The 18,480-nt window shown below is 35.8% G+C and overlaps 1 protein-coding gene and 1 long non-coding RNA gene across 2 annotated transcripts; both read left to right on the top strand.

Moving 5' to 3' along the window:
• The first annotated feature begins 7,884 nt into the window (after positions 1 to 7,884).
• LOC113046486 (uncharacterized) lies at positions 7,885 to 12,781 on the top strand. Its single transcript, XM_026207328.1, has 4 exons — positions 7,885 to 7,892; positions 10,434 to 10,477; positions 11,082 to 11,381; positions 12,469 to 12,781. Exons 1-4 carry the CDS (start codon positions 7,885 to 7,887, stop codon positions 12,756 to 12,758), a joined length of 642 nt encoding a protein of 213 aa, XP_026063113.1. The 3' UTR covers positions 12,759 to 12,781.
• A 234-nt stretch (positions 12,782 to 13,015) lies between these two features.
• LOC113046207 (uncharacterized) lies at positions 13,016 to 15,635 on the top strand. The gene is made up of 4 exons (XR_003276062.1): positions 13,016 to 13,036; positions 13,814 to 13,854; positions 14,335 to 14,460; positions 14,703 to 15,635. It is a non-coding gene; the product is annotated as an uncharacterized LOC113046207 (long non-coding RNA).
• Positions 15,636 to 18,480: the final 2,845 nt, after the last annotated feature.

The raw sequence follows: 18,480 nt of genomic DNA, 5'->3' as shown, positions 1-18,480 counted from the left end.
AAATAATGAGAACAATATACAAGTGTGTTAATTTAGGTGTGCTTTCTCAAGCACTGGTTTAGTATATTACATTCAAACATCCAGATCCAAAAGGTCTTACTTTTTTGTGTATGACTGTGAATTATATCTTAGATTGGTTTTACAACACAAAACTTCATAACTTTTAAATATAATCCCACAGTGAGAAAATATTAAATGCAGTAAACTGTGACAACTGATCCCACATGAGAATTTAGTATCAGAGGTGGGTAACGAATTACATTTACTTCGTCACATTTACAGTACTTGAGTAAATTGTCTGGGTAACTAATAATTTTAGAGGATATTTAAATATGGTTATTTTTTACTGTTACGGTCAGCTCAAAACTGCAACAAAAATGACGAAAACCAAACCAAAAACGTATAATGAAGAATATTTTTTATTACATAATTCTAGGGGTTTACATTTAAAACTACCACATCAATTTAATTTCTGACGACAGATCCACAAACAACGCGCGATCAAGCGGCAGCATGGGATGATGTCACTTCCCACGTGCCTCGACCCACGTCTCAGAGGCACTTTTATTCATACGTCCCAATCTATAACAGGTGTTGTTCATTACGCCATCACCTAGAAGAAATCACAAGAATAAACAAAAAACCCACACACCCTTACACCATAACACCTCCCCCTTTAAGATAGAGGATCCTTGTAAAGGACCTATATTAAATCAGAAAAAATAAGGGTTACAATGCACCAGATGTTCTCAAAATGGCCTCACTTGTAACTGGAACCACGGCAACTCTCGGCACCTACAAAAACAAGTCAGTCACAGTCATACAAGTTTTTAAATCAGGGTATCCAGATTCTCACATGGAGCCCGAGACAAGGCATCAGCCAACACATTCTCGACACCCCTTATGTGTCGAATCTCTAATGGATAAGGCTGCAGAAAAAGAGACCAGCGTATAAGGCGCTGATTTGGGCTCTGCAAAGAATGTAAAAAGGTAAGTGGATTGTGGTCTGAAAACACCACAATCGGAAAAGTGCCACTTGTCAAATAAACTTCAAAAAACTGCAAAGCCCAGATCAATGCCAATGCCTCCTTTTCAATAGTAGAATAATGCAACTGGTGAGCCTTAAACTTCCTGGAGAAATAACAAACTGGTCTTTCTATTCCATGTTCATCAGTTTGTAATAAGACAGCTCCGGCCCCAACTTGACTGGCATCAACCTGAATCTGGAATGGGTATCCAATCCGAGGCGCAGCCAAAACAGGTGCCGTACTAAGCAACAGTTTGACATTGTCAAATGCTTGTTTACATTGCAAGGACCACTCAAATTTCACACTCTTCTTCAATAAATCGGTCAGGGGGGCTACCACTGAAGAAAAATTTGAACAAAAACTCCTGTAATAGCCCACCATTCCCAAAAACCGCATAAGCTCTCGTTTTGTATTTGGTGGCGGAAAATGATCTATTGCCAGTACCTTAGCTCGCACAGGACGTACATTTCCCTGCCCAACTACTTTCCCCAAATAAGTCACAGTCGCCTTGGCCAACTCACACTTGGCCAAGTTGACTGTGAGCTTAGCTTCAGCTAATCGCTCAAAAAGTGCTCGAATACGTACAATGTGTTGTTCCCATGAATCACTATACACAACCACATCATCTAAGTAAACAGCACATCCATCCAAACCAGAAGTTACACGGTTCATTAAGCGTTGGAAAGTAGCTGGTGCATTTCGAAGGCCAAAACTCATTACTGAATAAGAATATAGTCCAGAAGGAGTAATAAATGAAGCAATCTCCTGTGCACGAGTGGTTAAAGGCACTTGCCAATATCCTTTGAGTAAATCAAATTTACTAACATACAGAGCAGAGCCAACCGCATCTACACAATCTTCCATCCTGGGCAAAGGGAACGAATCTGGTTTTGTAATATTGTTAAGCTTCCGATAGTCAGTACAGAATCGGTACGTACCATCTGGCTTTCCCACCAATAAACAAGGTGATGCCCAACTTGAAAAGGAAGGTTTAGCAATGTTATTCTCAATCATGTATTTTATTTCAGACTCAAGATGGCATTGTTTTTCCAAAGAAACCCGATAAAAATGCTGGCGTATTGGCTTGGCGTCACCAACATCTATATCATGTTCTATCACATTAGTACGCGAAGGAGAATCTGAAAATAACATAGGAAAATCTGAAATTAAAGAAGACAATTCATCTCTCTGCTTAAAAGGCAAGTGTTTAACAAACTCATCCAGTTTATTTAAGGTTTCAGAATTGTTAAGCCGAGGCTGTAAAATACCATCCTCGGGTACCTTAACATCCTCAGCCATTTCAGTCACAGAAGATGCTATGGCCACAGCAGCTGGAGCCCTCTCGGACTCACTAAAACGAGAGTAAAAAGGTTTTAACAAATTTACATGGCACAGCTGTGAATGTCGCTTCCGCTCAGGAGTTGAAATCAAATAATTCTGCTCTGAAACTTGACGTACAACTGTATAGGACCCAAAAACTTTGCACAAAATGGAGAGGTAGGAAGAGGCAACAGAGCTAACACCTGGTCACCTGGACAAAACACACGAGACTCTGTGTTCCTATCAAACAACCGCTTCATCTTCTTTTGCTTATTCAGCAAATTTTCTTTAGCCATTTGACCAGCCAAAAATAACCGACGCCTGAAACCCTCTACATATTGTAGCAAACCCTGAGGTGGGTCAGATACTTCCTTTAATCCATCATGAAGTAAAGCCAATGGTCCACGCACTTTATGACCAAAGACTAACTGGTTGGGACTAAAACCCAAACTATCCTGAACCACCTCACGAGCTGCCAACATTAACCAGGGCAACCCCTCCTCCCAATCACCCTTTAACTCCACACAATAAGCCCGCAGCAACGACTTCAAAGTTTGGTGGAAGCGTTCCAAAGCCCCTTGACTTTGTGGATGGTAAGCACTAGACTGATTTTGCTTCACACCAAGTTGCTGCAACACTTCCTTAAACATATGCGAAGTAAAATTGGATCCCTGGTCACTTTGAATAACTCTTGGAATCCCAAACACAGAAATAAACTGTGTCATAGCTTTAACAATAGCACGGGTAGTGATTGAACGAAGCGGATAGGCAGCTGGATATCTAGTGTTCTGGCACATTACAGTAAGAAGATATACACTTCCTGACTTAGATGGAGGTAATGGACCCACACAGTCTATAATCAGATGTTGAAACGGTGTATCAATTACAGGTATGGGATATAACGGTGCCGGTCTAAGGCACTGATTTGGCTTCCCCGTAAGCTGACAGGTTGAACAGGTTTTAATAAACCTCCTTACATCTTTCTTTAACTGTGGCCAATAAAAATAACGCAACAAATGATTGTACGTTTTATTAACCCCAAGATGCCCCACAACATCTCCATGTGCCCAACGCAACACAGTATCTCGAAGAGACATTGGCACAACAACCTGTTCATAAGGCTCACCTATGGGTACTTCCCTACCAGATAGCCATTTTCTTAACAGAAGACCATCCTCAACAAAACAACCACTCATTGCACTCTCTACCTCTTCCGGAGCTAGCACTTCAGAAAACATTTCTTTCAGACTGGGGTCCTCCCTTTGTGCCACCACCAACTCCTGACGAGAGACTGTAGGGAAAAGAGAAAGATTAGGAAACACTTTCCTTCTATCCCTAATCTGTCTAGGTTCCTTATCTTGATTTTCAACAACAATTTTACTCATTGCCCGAGTAACAGCACACGTTACGAACACATCAGGAAACTGTTTATCAACATCCACCTGTTCAAGTGAAGGAGAATCTGTTACAATAGGTGGGGGTGGTACATCCCTCCATACTCGACCTCCAGCCAAATTATTTCCCAAGATTACAGCAATGCCCTCCACTGGTAAAGAGGGTCGCACACCTACTACAACTTGACCAGTAATCAATTCAGATTCAAGTACCATAGTGTGCAAAGGTACAGACAACACTTGTAAACCAATTCCTTTTATCAATACCTCACTCCCAGTACTGGAACTCTCTGAAAATGGTAATACGGACTCCAAAATAAAGGTCTCTGAAGCACCAGTATCCCTAAGGATTTTAACTGGAATTTTCTCATCACTCCCAACCAGAGACACAGAACCATCAGTAATAAAAGGAGCATAACTCAACTTTTCATCACTACACAACACCAAATTACCTTGAGCAGTATTTACATCAACCCCCTCAACTACCTAGTAACCGAGGAAGCAGCAAGAGCAGGTTTTAGATCAGATTTAGTACGGTTCATTTTTGCCTTAAGGGCTGGACAATCTTTTTTCCAATGTCCTTATTTAAGCAATAAGCACACTGATCACTCTTGTCACCAAAAGCTCTTAACTTTTTCTCAGCTTTTACATTAGCAGGCAAAGATGGAACCTCCACTGAAACATTGTCCACAGAGCTATTTGGACGACGCCAATTAGCTCTTTTTACATCTTTATGGGTCAACACATATTCATCGGCTAACACAGCAGCAGCCTCTGCACTCTGAACGTTTCGCTCTGTTAAATAAACAGACAAATTTTCTGGCAAAGTATTTCTAAACTGTTCCAACAACAACAACTCACAAAGAGAATCAAAATCCTCTACCTGTGAGCCTGAGCGCCAACGATCAAATTGAATCCTTAGCTCTCTTGCAAATTCAGTAAATGTTTGTTGTGCCCCTTTTCTTAAAGCTCGAAATCGTTGCCTATAGGCCTCTGGAACCAACTCATAGGCTTTTAGCACGGTTTCTTTCACTTTACTATAAATCTGACTGTCCCTAACATTAAGAGTGGAATACGCTCTTTGAGCTTTACCATAAAACACACATTGTAACAGAAGCGTCTGCTCAGAATCCTCCCACCCCATAAGACCTGCCAACCGCTCAAATAAATTAAAGTAAGTATCCAAATCATCATCATCGAATTTTGGCATCAATTTAAGAGCACGAGCCACATCAAAAGCTTTTGGAGTTGAATCGTAGTTTCCCAATCTACCCTCTCTAATCAGAGCAAACCTCTGAGCCTCCACGTCCAACCTACGCAATTCAACTTCCTGACTCATTTTATTTTTTTCCATCTCCAAGAGCAACAACTGTTTCTGTTGTTCAAATGTAAGTGATGTAACGGTCCCTTCAGGAAATTTCTTTTTAGTCTGTTCCTGATCACCTATAAGAGGTAAAGGGCTTCCTAATTCACATGTCAAAATGCCTAATTTTACCAGAGCAGCCTTAATGATCAGCCCCAGTCCTTCCTTTAGACTTTTGTCTTTAGTTGTAAGGGGAATTTTAAACTTGTCTGCGACCTCTAATAGCTGTTTTTTAGAAAGCTGACTAAAGCTCTCCTCAGAAGGATGTTCAAAAAACTCCGTCAATTCTAAACTCATTGTGAGACAAAAAAAAAAAAAAAAACTATATTTACAAACTCAAACTTCTCACATTTAGTGACGTTTCCCACCTACCTAACAATACTACCTCAACCCTAGACTTCGTACTTCAGCCAAGAGCTAAGTGACTTTAAGCACTCTAATACCGTCAGCGCCGACCTCTCTCGGACAAACCAAAGAGAGACAACATCTGCGGCAGTGCCCTCAGCCCAGCGTCAGCACAAAAATAACAAACTAAAATAATAAAGGGTCAACGCAAGCGTTGCTTCAGCCTAACCAGGAAAAGTCACAAATGTGAGAAGTAAACTAACACCTAACCTTGCGCTTTTCACAAAGTCCTCGTGGAACTTACAATTATCAACTGCTGATACCAGACTACACAAAAACGCTTGAGCAAAACACTTCAACCGCATAAATCAGTTTCCAAACAAATGTTAAAGTGTTTACTCACCCATCGCCATATCCTTTTCCTTTAACAGTGGGAAAAAAAACAAAAACTCACAAACTGGCAAAAGCATCAAACTACACAAAGATCTGTCGGCAGCTTCGCGTGCAAACAGCTTAACTGCTGATAACGCAAAACAGGTGTTTCCAATTACTAACTGCTTTACAACACAAATCCAAACAAACGCACAGCTGATTTCACTCATCTATGCGAATGCGAATGCAAATTAATATAATAATATTTTCCTCTTAAAAAAACAGAAACGGACGAGCCCCCATTTTGTTACGGTCAGCTCAAAACTGCAACAAAAATGACGAAAACCAAACCAAAAACGTATAATGAAGAATATTTTTTATTACATAATTCTAGGGGTTTACATTTAAAACTACCACATCAATTTAATTTCTGACGACAGATCCACAAACAACGCGCGATCAAGCGGCAGCATGGGATGATGTCACTTCCCACGTGCCTCGACCCACGTCTCAGAGGCACTTTTATTCATACGTCCCAATCTATAACAGGTGTTGTTCATTACGCCATCACCTAGAAGAAATCACAAGAATAAACAAAAAACCCACACACCCTTACACCATAACATTTACCCTTACTTACTTACTTACTAAGTACTCTTACTTGAGCCAGACACAGACATGTTTTTACAGCCAATACTGTGCGTTATAACCAATCACACAAGATTCCGCTGAGCTTATGAATGCAATGGCCAATCAAATAAATAATGCTTAATAATAATTTGCCAATATGCTGTTGTGGCTTCTGTGTGTCACATGACAACCGACCCCCCGCCCCACCCACTCGTGCCCCCTCAAAAATAATGAGTGCATGACCCTCCTGCTTATACATTAAATAAAATATTATTTTTACATTAAATAAGCTGTCACAGAGTATGAAATAAACATCCTCCAAACACGCGTTAGCTCTGTTCCAGGAGGAATGCCTTTGCCTAGACACAATTATTATTGATATTTCCACAATATTTCCACCAGCAACAATATGCATTTGTTTACATTTTGCATAAAAGACAGAAGAATATTCATCAGTGCATTTGGTTCGTTATTGATTTATTTATATATATTTTAGTGCACTTTCATTGATTACCACTAGAGAGCAACATTGTATCTTATTTCTGGCCATTGGTTTCTCATTAAGGGAACTATTTTATTATATATATATTTTTATTTATTTATTTTTTTTACACAAATCTTACTTAAATTGTACTTTTGTTGATTCTTTGATTAGTCTTGGAAATACTGTCTTTTAAACAAACTCTGGCACTCAACACTGGATATTCTCAGCATTCTCAGGTGAAGATTATTGAGATGGGACCAAATTGAACTAGTTTTCTGAGGAACATGACTGTAGATCCATCAAAATGGATGTGCACAACTATTAAAGTAGAATATAAATATGACAACAAATAATGAACAGATTACACACAGGTTTAATACATTGAGACAAAACAACAGTATCAGAACGCAAATCCACATTCCATGTATAAAAGCACAAAAAAAAAAAAAAAAAAAAAACACGGAAAAAAAAAAAACAAGTGGCTTTTATGCTGGAATCAGGTTCATCTTCAAATTCAGATAGGTACTTGTCACATAAATGTGTGTTCTGGGGACTTTACTTTCTAAAGCAAAGTCATTCTTTTTTTCTTTTTTTTACTATTAAAATATTTACAAAAAACAAATTAAATGCAAAAAAAAAATTCAGAGACCAACATAACATACATATCAGTACGATTTGTGTGTGTGTATGTGTGCGTGTGTGTTAGTGTAACTGGGTGAGGGAGTAGAAATATATGAATAAAGGGGGCTGTAGGGAAGTACAACAGACTTAACCAGAAAAAAAAACAAATACATATATACACACATAACAATAGCAATAGTACTACTACTACTACTACTACTACTAATAATAATAATAATGATAATAATAATATTGACAAAGCCATTGAAAGCAATGATAATAGTAGTAGTTGCAATAATAATAATAATAATATTGATACAACTATTAATGATAAGGTATTGTAAAGCTGCCTCTGACATCCCTCATTGCCATGGCATATGATAGACCCCCGCCAGCGTCTAGTTGTAAGGGGTTATCAAGGTGAGGTGCTTCGGGGCCCAGGGCCACCAAATCCAAACTCATTCCCAGCCGTCCCAGACATGCCACGCTTACCCTGTCTTGTGTGTGTGTTTTTTTTTTTTTTTGGTTAAGTCTTTTGTACTTCCCTACAGCCCCCTTTGTTCATATATTTCTACTCCCTCACCCAGTTACACTAACACACACGCACACATACACACACACAAATCGCGAAGTCATTCTTTTGAGTGTGATATTCTCTATGATAGTAATTAACTACCGTATTCTGAAGTGTACAGAATCGATACAAGACAGTATCGAGTCAGCAGCACACAGACTCTTTGAAACATTTCTGATTTGTAGCTGATAAACCAAGTGAAATGATAGCGAAACGAGTTTGGTTGATCAGTCACTTTAATAGCCAAATGGCAGAAAAATTACAAATACAATGCACTGTAAATGTATTTATAATTTGATTCTTTGACAAGTTCACCATAAACGAAATATGGTTGATTTTTATATAGAAATTTATTGAGAAAATTTTCATATATTAAGTTTTTCGCATAGTTTTTTGTTTACAACATACAGTATTTGCTTAAGTAGGGTTTTTATGAATTCTCTGAAGTATGTAATCCACTTTATTTTGTAAGTAAACTCTTTTCTTTGAATGTGCGAGACTTACGGCTCAAGTGTATTAAACTGTAAACTGTGAGACAAACCGATGTGTTTGTGACAGTACATTAAAATAATGAGAAAACAACCAGCTTGAAATATCAAATATCAAGCAAGCACCTTCATGAGCTGTAGAGAAAAAAAGAAAGAAAAAACATATAAAAATAACTGGAAGCTAAAGACCAAGAAGCCTCACACATTGACATCAACTTACAATGGTCACTCTCTCTTTTTTCTGTATTAAAAAAAAACATTTTCTGTATTAGCCAATCTACAGCATATTCATTTTCAGTGTTCATGTAATATGTATTTGTATTTTTTGATTAATACAAAAGACTAGATGTTTTATATGTGAGTTTCATCTGCTGTCTTTAAAAATAAAATTGTTAGATTAAATTTAAATCTTCTCAGATGAATTTGAAATGTGATTTTTGTCGTTTGGAAACCATTACTTAATGTGCATTCCAGGTTTAACTAAAGAAAACATTTCTGTAAGTTTGAACCAGTCATGGGTCACAGGATTTACACAGGAAGTCGGGTTTACCCTTTTGTTGTTAATGTTTTAGGGCAATCCGGTGCTATAATAGTAGACTATCATACAACTGCACTGATGTGTCTGCCGTTTCACAACAACTGTTAGTCACCAGAAGGATTCCAGGACTTGAACTGTTAGCAGAATAAAACACTATAGAGTCCACACTTAAAATAATGATAGATCTATTATGTATACATATAGCTATAAATAGAGCTGCTTATATGTGAAAAAATTGAGGTCTGATATCATTGTCGTGAATGAACGCTGAAGCTGCTCACTGTTATGTAGCATTTTATTTTATAAGCATATTCACAAACTGAGGTGGTTACATTATGATTTTGAAGCTGTGTACACCTTTGCACAGTACTTGCATTTGGGGTCCTTAAAGTAGAGATGTTTTGAGAAGTGACTGACTACAAAAGAGGATGTGAATAGGTGTAAAAGAAGTGAGATGAGTGGTGAATAATGAAGTGGAACACTACGCATAGACCCTGGGGAACAAAAACATTTTCATTTACCTAGTACAATGTTAAAGTTATTTCATTTTGTTTGACTTTGTTATGCAGCTCTTCTCCATTTTGACTTTGTGACTCTTTAGGGTGGAATTTCACATGATCTCAAAAGTCAGCTATATTTACTTACACATTGCCTATAATTTTACGCTCATGATTAGTCACTGGATTAGTCATTGTCAGGTGAAGTAGTAGTGTCTGACTACATTGGTTCATGTTTACTTCCTTCACTGAAAGACCCGTATCAGGCTTTTTTATGAGCTTCAATGGAGTTAACCTTTTAACTGTCACTCACGTTTTTGAAGATAGACATGAATGTGCATGATACAAACCTAAATTTTTATAATTTATGACTGAAAACATTTTGTAACATGATTTTGATGTACCATTTACATGGTAATGCAATGTCTGATTTTAAAATGGGTTTTGAAGGATGAATTTTGAGATTTTATGTTTTCAAGTGATATATAACTTCTGATGATTTCTAAAAAGTGATAGGGAAAAAGGCAACGAGGAAGTCTTTTTTTTAAACAAAGGTCAAAGCTCCTTTTGTAATGTAGATTTCTGAGGGTGCACTCTTGTCATAAATTCATCTATTACTTTCCTACATAATTTTTAACAAAAAATATTGGTAAATATATATTTGGGAGTCTTAGACCTTTCCAACAATATATAGTTTGTCAAGATTAGATTAGATTTGATTGTAATATAGTATAGTCAACGTAGGCGTCCCGTATACGGGACGGGGTGACATTTAACAGGTTAAGGCTGCTGCTGACCTTAGTTCTTTCTACGCACATCACAGGTATGAAATCTAATCATTTTACTAATGTGAATATGTATTGGATTAGTGATTCTTATGGTGACAAATCACTAAATTGACGGGCAGTTTTAAAATTCTCCTGAAATTAAAGTTTTAATTCCTAATGTTTAGTTTTTATGACATTTATCCAATAATTTATTTGGGTTTCACTTCAAAACTGTTTCACTGAAATATTTTTAAGTATTTTATAAGACTTGACTGATTTGTTACAATCAAATATTGTACTCAGACAAAACCAGATCACACTGAACTGTGAGATTCTGGGATTCACAATGATGGAAATCCCAGAAGACCTTGTGCTTGTGTAATCTGATGTCACCATTATTATTATGGTCAGTGTTACTGTTACTGTTGGTTGGGAATTTGGACTTTTTGGTCTTGATCTTAGTCTTTAATGTTGTGTTCTTTACTGATAGAAACAAAATCTTGTTTTTAATGCTACAAAACGTGTATGCTATACATTAACTAAATTAAATTCAGTTAAACTATTTAGATTGTTTAAACTGAATGATTACTGTACATGAAAACAGCAAGCAAACAGCTACTATTTGTATTTTAATAAAATATTTATTTTCTCTCTCCTCAGGGTTCAGTGCTGAGATCTCTGTGTTTGTGCAGACAGGAGCTTCTGTTCAACTGGATATACAGACACAAGAAAAACCAGAGTTTGAGGATTTATACTGGACAAAAGATAAATCAGAGAATTTAGTTAAATATACAAATGAATCTAAAAAAGTTAAAATTTACAACGATAGAGTGGATTTCAATGATTCAACCTTCTCTCTGACACTGAAGAACATGCGGAAGACAGACAGTGGACCCTACAGAGCAAGAACAATTGGAAAATCAGAGAATGATATTGTTAAATACAGAGTATCTGTTTTAGGTGAGTGTGACTGTTTTATTGTTTAGTGTATAATGAAACTGCACACTAAGTGTTGTCACAATACCAAAATTATCGTTTTGAATACCGATACCTAGTCAAGAATTGCGATTTCGATACTTTTTCGATACTTTTCCTGAAAGGGGAAAATACACTCTCTAATATCATTGCTATGCTTTATTTTAAAACAGGGACAACATTCTAATCATATAACACACTAATAAATGAACATATGAACAGCATATATGTTAAACATTTGAACAAAATGTGAAATATCAAAATATTAAAAATAAATTAGAGCAATGACATTCAAGGTAAAGAAAGAATAAATTTAGCAGCATTATCTCAGTTATCATAAAAAACAAGAGTAACACATTTATCTTGATTCTGAACTTTAAGTAAAAATATGAACAGTGATTATATTAAACAATGTTTCTGAACTCAAAAGATTAAACATTGAAAGATAAATAATATCAATTTAAGCAATGACATTCAAGTAAAAAAAAAAAGCAAATAAAAGTTAGCAGCAATATCTCAAACATTGTAACTTATTCTGTCAGTTGTGCAACCTTTTCTTTCAGAGGAGAAAACTCAGCCAGTGAGCTTTAGTGAGCGTCATCTTTTTCTGCCACAGTATCATTGCTTGCGTGAGGAGAAAAAACAGACATCCATAGGGAGGCACTGGAAGCGTGTGTTGCACACACCAACATAAAATACTTATCTTACAAATCTGGAACACAGTCATTCTTTGAAATATCGATACTAATAAATTTAGGAATCGTGACGTTTTTAATTTCCAAGAATCGCAATACTTTTGAAGTATCGGTGCACCGTGCAACACTAAACTTAGTATTATGTAACTGTATACAGTGGGATAAATATTTTCTTTTTTTATCTGAAAACAGTAAAACTTTTTAATTCAAAAACTGCTACACATATAATGTTAACAAAACCACATGTTCATTTCATGACATCTATATCTATAGACAAAATAGTATAAATAAATTATGTTTGGTCCTGAACCGGTAAATTCTAGCATCCCTAAATCTGTGTATGTGAACTGAAACATTTGAATACATGTGTGTTTCAGATGCAGTGGAAGCTCCTGTCCTGACTGTAAACTCAAAATGGTCCAGTCATGAATCTTGTAATTTTACATGTAATGGAAGTAACATTACCATCAGCTTCATCTATAACAGAAGCAGCTGTTTTCCAGAGGAAGTGACATCATCTGATCTCTACACCCTAAGACTGATCTGCAGTAATGACTCCATCGTGTGTAACTACAGCAACCCAGTGAGCTTGAAGACTGACACAGTGAATGTTAATGAACACTGCACTGTTAATGAAGGTACATACTGTATCCGCTCTGAGCTGTAAATACACTCACAGATGAGGAAACAGAAAATAATTAAGAGAAAGCAACTTAATCTTAAATACTGTATGGTGTGCAACTCATCATTAAAATCCCCAAAACGAGTGAAATTCATGTTCATGTAAACCTATTTCTGTGAAAACTAGAGATTTGTACTCTCATCTTTCATGTCTATTAACAGGAAAACAAGCAGCATCTGTGTTTCCTCCATGGGTCGTTGCTATTATTTGTCTATTCTCATTGGCGGCAATGATCAGCTCATGTATTTACAAAAGAAAAAAAGGTACAGAGCATCTAATCCTGCAGTTGTCTTATGAAACATCATAAATCATTTCAATAACACTTTACTACAATGCTTCAATCCTGCTATTGAATCTTTTCAACAGCACTATTTCTTATTGATTGTTAGTGGACCAACCAAGAGTAGGCTATTTCTTTATCTGAAATGAAAGGACATGCATCAAATCTCTCACAAATATATGGATCAAATATTAGTGTCTTAGTGCTGTGTTTTTAAACTAATGTCAAACAGTCAAAGTGTGTCATTCTTAAGTAATGTACTGTAATTCTAAAGAGTTCTTTCCAAGAGCATATGACTGCAGTAAATACTGGAACTTCACTTCCCTAGTTTTACAGACAGACAAGCTACTTTCAGTTTTTAAATGTGAACAGGGATTTGTGTGTGTTTGTTACAGTTTTTTTATCCATTGTAATCACATTTTTGCTCTCTGTTTGATTTTAAATGGCCGTGTGGTGTGGCACTGCGTAATACATTTTTAGAAATAAAATCATTCCATGTAATGATATCATAAAAACTACATGCACAATAGTTATAGAATTAGCACAGTGTTTTTCAAAATCACAGTACCAACTTCCTATTCATTTTCTCATCAAACACCCACAAGTTAGACACTTCTGCTTTTAAACCTTATGACCAACATGTTTGCCAAGATTCCATTAGAAGTACATTACCCATTAAAAGTTTTGTAGAGCAAAACATTATAATAACGTGTTTCATGCCTATAACCTGAAAACTGATGTTCTGTTTTAAACATTAAAGGTGCCCTGGAGGTTGAACAAACAATCTATGCAGAAGTGGACGTAAGTTTTTTACTATTATTTTTCATGAACCACAGACACTTATTAAATGACATCACACTACCTGGTCTCCTTTAAAACAATTATGCAAAGTTTCTTTTATCTCAGTTTTGGGTAATACAATCCTACACCCCTACAAAAAGTAAAAGCTGTCACTGGGGTGTACCCTTTCAAAAGTTACTAATATTTACAATTTAGGTACTAATATATACTTTTAATATTCCTTTAAGTTCCTGCATCATTTAAGGGTAAATAAGGGTACCATCACCCCAGTGACAGCTTTGTACATAATTTTCCTGAAAGTCTAAAAGCTTCTGCATTCATTTATCAATTAATTCTTATTTCTTCTCGATTATTTACTGTCACATGGGCACTGGTGATCACTTTTATTTGCTTTGTTACCACTGGTAATTGTGTATGAGGTCTCACCACTCATTTCAGCCAAAACAGCGGTCTGACATTTTGATTGTATTGTGTCCGCAGGAGAACATCAAGCCACGGAAGTCACTGGAGATGTTGGGGAAATCAGCGAATTCCCAGACAGTGTATGATACTGTAGGAGATCCAGGACGAACTGATGCTTCCGTCCACACTCAACCTGTGAAACAGGTGAAGAGTAAATGACTCACTCGGCTACAATTCATTTCAAATAAACTAATGCTTAATTTGAATTAAATGTCTTAATTTGGAATAAAAGTGAAAACAAGTATAAGTGAATGACATTCAAATGATAAAGTTATTACATTTGTGGCTTATTGTTTGGGAAACAACCTGCCCGAATGCAACCTGTTTAAATGATTAATTGGGATTGATTTTTGACCTTCAACTGATCTTGTTCTTCTTTATTTTAGAGTTCATCACTTTCAGAGAAGAGCGAGTCAGATGCGCCAGTCACTATCTACTGTTCCATTCAGCAGCAAGCTAACCCCCCAAAACTGAAGCTGAAAACACTGTTTATGCTGTGGTCAGTATCCCGCCAGCTGATTATGAATCTGAACATCCACGATCAGAATAAAAGTGAATGAATGAAAAGAATAAAACTTAAAGCATGTGTTCAGGAAGGGCAGTGTAAATGAGCAGCATATTTACCATGTGCAATGTGCTCACATTGTAGTTGATTCGTTGTGTGTTACAGATATTTGTATATGTAAATTCTGTCTTTTTTTAAAGCAGCAATGTATTTTTATTGTAAAAATATTGTACATGAGGCTTCAGGGCCGCCCTGAAATATGTGAAAAATGTCCCCCCTTCCTGAAATAAATTATATATATATATATAATAAAAATAGAACTTTAATTAAATAGAAAAGTAAATAAATAATTTAAGAAATTACAGTTGTAGCTCTCGACAGTTACTTAAGGCTATCACTTTATTAATACAGTTTAAAAGAAAATTAAACAGATTCACTATGATAAAACCATGGTTTATTTCTTTAAGGGTTGTGATATCAACATGTTTTGAAGAAATGATAGGGACTGTGTCATCTATAGCAAAAAAGGTGGTCAAAAATGAAAGATTGTGAATATTTGTGATTATTTGTGATTATTTGAATTAAATGTTTGGCCAGTAGCTTAAAGAAGGATTTGATCGTCCTGTAAGTGTAACAGCATCAATTATCTTTTGGCTCCCTTTGTAGGTATTTGTAATAACATGTAATTTACATAAATTGTTTATTTTGTTTTAGCCTGCATTATGTATTTTAACAGTATTATTACCCAATCATTATTGCCTCATTGTTTTTTTGTAGAATGCACTTTAAGTCTTTTAAAAGGCTAATGATGGCTCAGGTCTGTTTTTGTAACCCAAAAAATACACAAATAAATAAATAAAATATCTTAATACTTCTTTGTAAATTATTAATTGAAGAATGGAACCCATGGTTAATTTGCAGTTACCATGGCTACAAGAACAATGATTTTTGTTATTGTTAAAACCATGGCTAATTTTCTCAATGGAACACGGAAACGCAGAGAGAATATGAGATGCGTTGGTGGTGGTGAAATTATTTCTGACTTTAAAACATGTTATTAATGTCAACAGTTTCATAGGATTATGATAATTTTCTTATGATTTACAGTTTATTTTAAGAAATATAAAAAAAGGAAAAGGTGTGCATTATAGTTGACACCTAAATGAACAGTTTACCGTTGTTTTTATGACTGTTAAGTCATTCTCAAATGCTATTGATGTTAGAAAAGTGTATACCAATATTGAATGTAACTTTAGAGATGGCCCCTTAATTTGCGAATATTGAACCTCCAACATCAAGCCAACTTTATGCCAGTTTTTTTTTCTGCACTCGATTGCTGATGTCTTTTCAGAGGCATGGATATCCATCCATCCATTATGATAATTTGCATTCATCCGCAAACATGAGGTGCGAGCTATAGGTGTGAATGGTTGCGAGCACATATGGGGGAAAGGAGTGTTTTTGAGCACCTGGGATGGTGCCCCCCCTGGGAGCTGGGGCCCTACGCAATACTCTGCATGTAGGGAGCGGAGGTATTGTGAAGCTTAGACTAGTGCAAAATCTCATGCATGTAGTTTCTATAGATTGCTGTTAAAGATTTCTCACCACCTTTGCAGGCAACTGAAAACCACTTCCTTGAAAGTATCTCGAAGGGTAGCAGGGTCATGTCATATGCCCATTTACCCCCATCCCTCTAAAAAAGGGAAAAAAAGTTATAAATATTAAATAAAAAATGTACTGTACAAAACCACGTTGGACTAAGGGAAGTTAATATTATTGGACTGAAGTTCATGTATGAAGAGTATGTCAGTAACTGATCAGGCATCTGTGTACTGTAGGGCCTAACCAGTGTCGACAGCATCAGTGATTGTACATGGTATAATAATTCTTTTTGATGTGACTTGCATCTGGCGTGTCAGCATTTAAGAGCTTGTCTCACTACTATTTGTTACACAGACCTCAATTCATACAAATTTGAAATCAGAAGACACAGGGAACATAATCATGTCAATTTTGCTGCATTCCAAAATTCTAATTTGGTCAACTTTGCCCTGCAAATTTTTATGACATGAAGACATGTGAGCAACAGAAGATCCGTGTGGCCTCTTAGATTAATTAAAAGAAAAAAAAAACTTTAAATCCGATTGAAGCATTGCAGTAAAGTGAACATTATATTTTTCCATCATGGCTGTATTATAGTTTATGTAGAAATATCTTTAAAAGAAAATGTCTAGTGTGACCACAGCTTTAAGCAACCAAATACCAGAGGGTGGAGCCTATGGTGCAGTGATGTACAAGTGCTTCGACATCTTGCTCTGGAGCCAGTCATATGTCAGTTCATTTGTTCATGTCCTTGCATATTATAAGCTTGATTAAAGAATTTTCTGCACCATCCTGACAATTTAAATTAACCCAGGACAACAAAATGAAGAAACCACCTCTTAGAAATATTAAGTCAATAATTCTAACAAAATAAACTATTCACATTAGAAGATTTATTCCATAATGATAAGAAAAATAAAAAAACGATAAGCGATAACACACCCACAGTTCAACACTTTAGATCAATTCAAGTTTTATTCATGCTGAAATTGCGTCACACTAATTTCAAGTTTCCAACAGAGGCAGATTCGTGTCCAACATTCCTAAATTGACCATATAAAAAGAAAGCATTAAACATATTTCATTTCATATTTAAAGGCAAACAAATAAAACAATCTTAAAACAATAAAATAATCATCTTCACAAACAATAATCTTAAAAAGAAAAAATAACCATTAAACCATGCAAACAATAAACACGCGGAATGTGTGTAAGTGAATGTGTGTGAGTGTGTATAGAGAATGAATGAGTGTAATGGATGTAGTGGCGGTGTAGCGGTTACTGACCAAGTTTGCAGTCATGAAGGAAACTGTATAGTGTAGTGGTTTTGTCAGACACCAGTACAGCTCAATGTGCAGCTGTCACTTTTCTTCAGGACCGCTTTACTAATGCAGACACTCTTGCAACAAGTGCAACGTTTAAAAAATGTCGTCAATAATTTTATACTGAATAGCTCTCTTTGTTTCTTTTTGTATTAGACTGTCCTCATGTTTAATCTCAAGTCAAGCCACTGTTCTTGCAGCTTTTCCTATATATATATATATATATATATATATATATATATATATATATATATATATATATATACATATATATATATATATATATATATATATATATCTAGATGTAATTTAGCATTACTGTGTATCTTGTGTCTACTACAATAAATTTAGATCAGGCTATGCATTGCACATGTTTGTGCTCTTTTGATGAATATTTCCTATTGCACACAAATTAATTTTAACCATTACAACCCACATATTTAAAACCTCTCAGTTGTTGGTCAGGTGTTTCAGATAAAGATATGTAGTGGTGGAGCTTCCAGTATAGTCAAAGCAATAGACCTTTATTTATAAAGCACTTTATACAATACAGATTGTATCAAAGCAGCTTTACAGTAGTAAACAAGAAAACAGTGTGCGGATAATGGACAAGGACAATAATAAACTCAATTTTTCAGTTAAAGTCAGTTGATCATTGATTCAGTGATGCTCATAATCTGATCCAGCAGTTCAGTTCTAATATTATCGGTGAAACTAAGCAAGCCATGGTGACAC

This window comes from Carassius auratus, chromosome 27 (genome assembly GCF_003368295.1).
Source record: "Carassius auratus strain Wakin chromosome 27, ASM336829v1, whole genome shotgun sequence".
Classification (NCBI taxonomy): domain Eukaryota; kingdom Metazoa; phylum Chordata; class Actinopteri; order Cypriniformes; family Cyprinidae; genus Carassius; species Carassius auratus.
The sequence above is the reverse complement of the archived record's forward strand: the minus strand, read 5'-3'. Positions and strand labels throughout refer to the sequence as shown.